Consider the following 1,871-nt stretch of genomic DNA (forward strand, 5'->3'; position numbering starts at 1 on the left):
CCCTGAACTATTCTAACCAGTAATAAGAAGCTGGCTGAGCTGGACCTCAAGTGGTTCGCCCTCCCTGCTATCGCCAACATGGCGTTGGATGTGGGGGGTATTGAGTTCCCCGCCAGCCCGTTCAACGGCTGGTACATGGGCACAGAGATTGGCTCACGGGACTTCTGTGACGTCGCCAGGTACAACTTGTTGGAGGTGAGCAGGGTTTGTGGGTTAGGTTTGTGTGGGTTTTTTGTGGGTGAGTGTGTGAGGGTGAGTGTTTATTTGTGTGTGCGCATGTGTGTGTGTATTATGAGTGTGTGTACGTTTCTTTGTGTGGGTGAGTGTGGATGTATTATGAGTGTGTGTTTTTTGTTTGTTTGTGTGTGTTTTCTGTGTATTTGTGTTTGTTTGTATATGTGTGCTTTCTGTGAGGGTGAGTGAGTGTTCGGGTTTGTGTGTATGTGTTTGTGCTTGTGTGTGGGGTAGGGGGGCGTGCAATGTTTACAAATATCCCAACCTTGTAGACAAAATAGACACATTGTGAACAAACAGAAAAATAGGCACATAGACAAACAAACAAACAGATCTCACATCCTCCGTCTGATGTCCTCCTGAAATAGCCGGGAAGCTGTAACTGTACAAACAGACAGACAGACAAACAAACAAACAAAGAAACAGACAAACAGACCTAACATTACTCTGTCGTCCTCAGGAAATCGCGCAGAAGCTAGGTCTGGACACCATGAGAAACAGACAAACAGACACACAAACAAACAAATAAACAAATAAACATTACTCTGTCGTCCTCAGGAAATAGCAGAGAAGCTGGGACTGTACAAACATACAGACAAATAAACAAACAAACATCCTCAAACCATGTCTCTGTCGTCCCCAGCCAATAGCGGAGAAGCTAGGCCTGGACACCATGAGCAACAGCTCCCTGTGGAAGGACCGCGCTCTGGTGGAGATCAACGTCGCCGTGCTGCACAGCTTCCAGGTGGGTCAAGGTCAAACATGGGGGTGGTGGGATTGTAACGGTCTTTCTAGAAGCTTCCAGGTGGGGGTCAAGGTCAAACCTGGCTGTGCTGGGCTTGCAACGTTCTGTAGAATTTTAAAAGCATTCACATATGTTTAAGCATAGCTATACACAGTTCTTCCAGAACCTTTCAATTACAACAGCAACAAAAAAATAACCCAACAGCATGCAAAGTCGACTGGAAATTTTCAAATACAACAACAATCATGCAAAGTCATTTTTAGAAACTTTCAGTTACTTTCAGTTATAACAAAGAAAACATGCAAAGTCGACTGGAAACTTTCAAATACAACCAGAAAACATTCAAATTCCTTCTAGAAACTTTCAGTTACAACAAAGCAAACATTCAAAGTCCTTCCAAAGAACATTACAAATCTTACTAGAAACTTTGAATCACAACCAAAATAAAAAGCATGCAAAGTCCTGCTAGAAACATTCAATCATCACAACAATAATCATAGAAAGTCCATGTAGAAACTTTGAACTTATAGCAACAACCATGCAGAGTCCTTATAGAAACTTTTAAATATAGAATACAAATACACCAAAGTCCTTGTAGACACTTTCAAATACATCATCATCAAGTTTCAGATCTGTGAAGACATTGGCAATCTTGGTTTGTCATCCATTCCTTAGTTCGGATGCTCTTAAAAAGCTATAGTAATATCCTGATTGTTCCCCTCGCTTTTTAGACTTTCAAATATTAAAGTTGCTCTGGGGCTGCTTCTGCATAGCTTGCCTTACAATTAAAATACCGCCTCTTAATATTGTTCTAAACTGTGTGTGTTTGTGTGTGTGCGTGTGTGTGTGTGCGTTTGCGTGTGTGTGTGTGTGTGTGTGTGTGTGCATAAAT

The 1,871-nt window shown here is 42.0% G+C and overlaps 1 protein-coding gene across 1 annotated transcript in view; it reads left to right on the forward strand.

Annotated features, from left to right (window-relative positions):
* LOC100533269 (nitric oxide synthase 2) overlaps window positions 1-1,871 on the forward strand; it is a gene marked incomplete at its 3' end in the record, with an annotated part of 29,926 nt that overhangs the window by 10,165 nt on the left and 17,890 nt on the right. Inside the window, 3 exon segments of the mRNA NM_001204576.1 lie at window positions 15-17; window positions 19-195; window positions 878-979. Coding sequence (NP_001191505.1) covers window positions 15-17; window positions 19-195; window positions 878-979 — 282 coding nt within the window.

The sequence above is a fragment of the Aplysia californica genome, unplaced genomic scaffold (genome assembly GCF_000002075.1).
Source record: "Aplysia californica isolate F4 #8 unplaced genomic scaffold, AplCal3.0 scaffold00262, whole genome shotgun sequence".
NCBI classification, from domain to species: Eukaryota; Metazoa; Mollusca; class Gastropoda; order Aplysiida; family Aplysiidae; genus Aplysia; species Aplysia californica.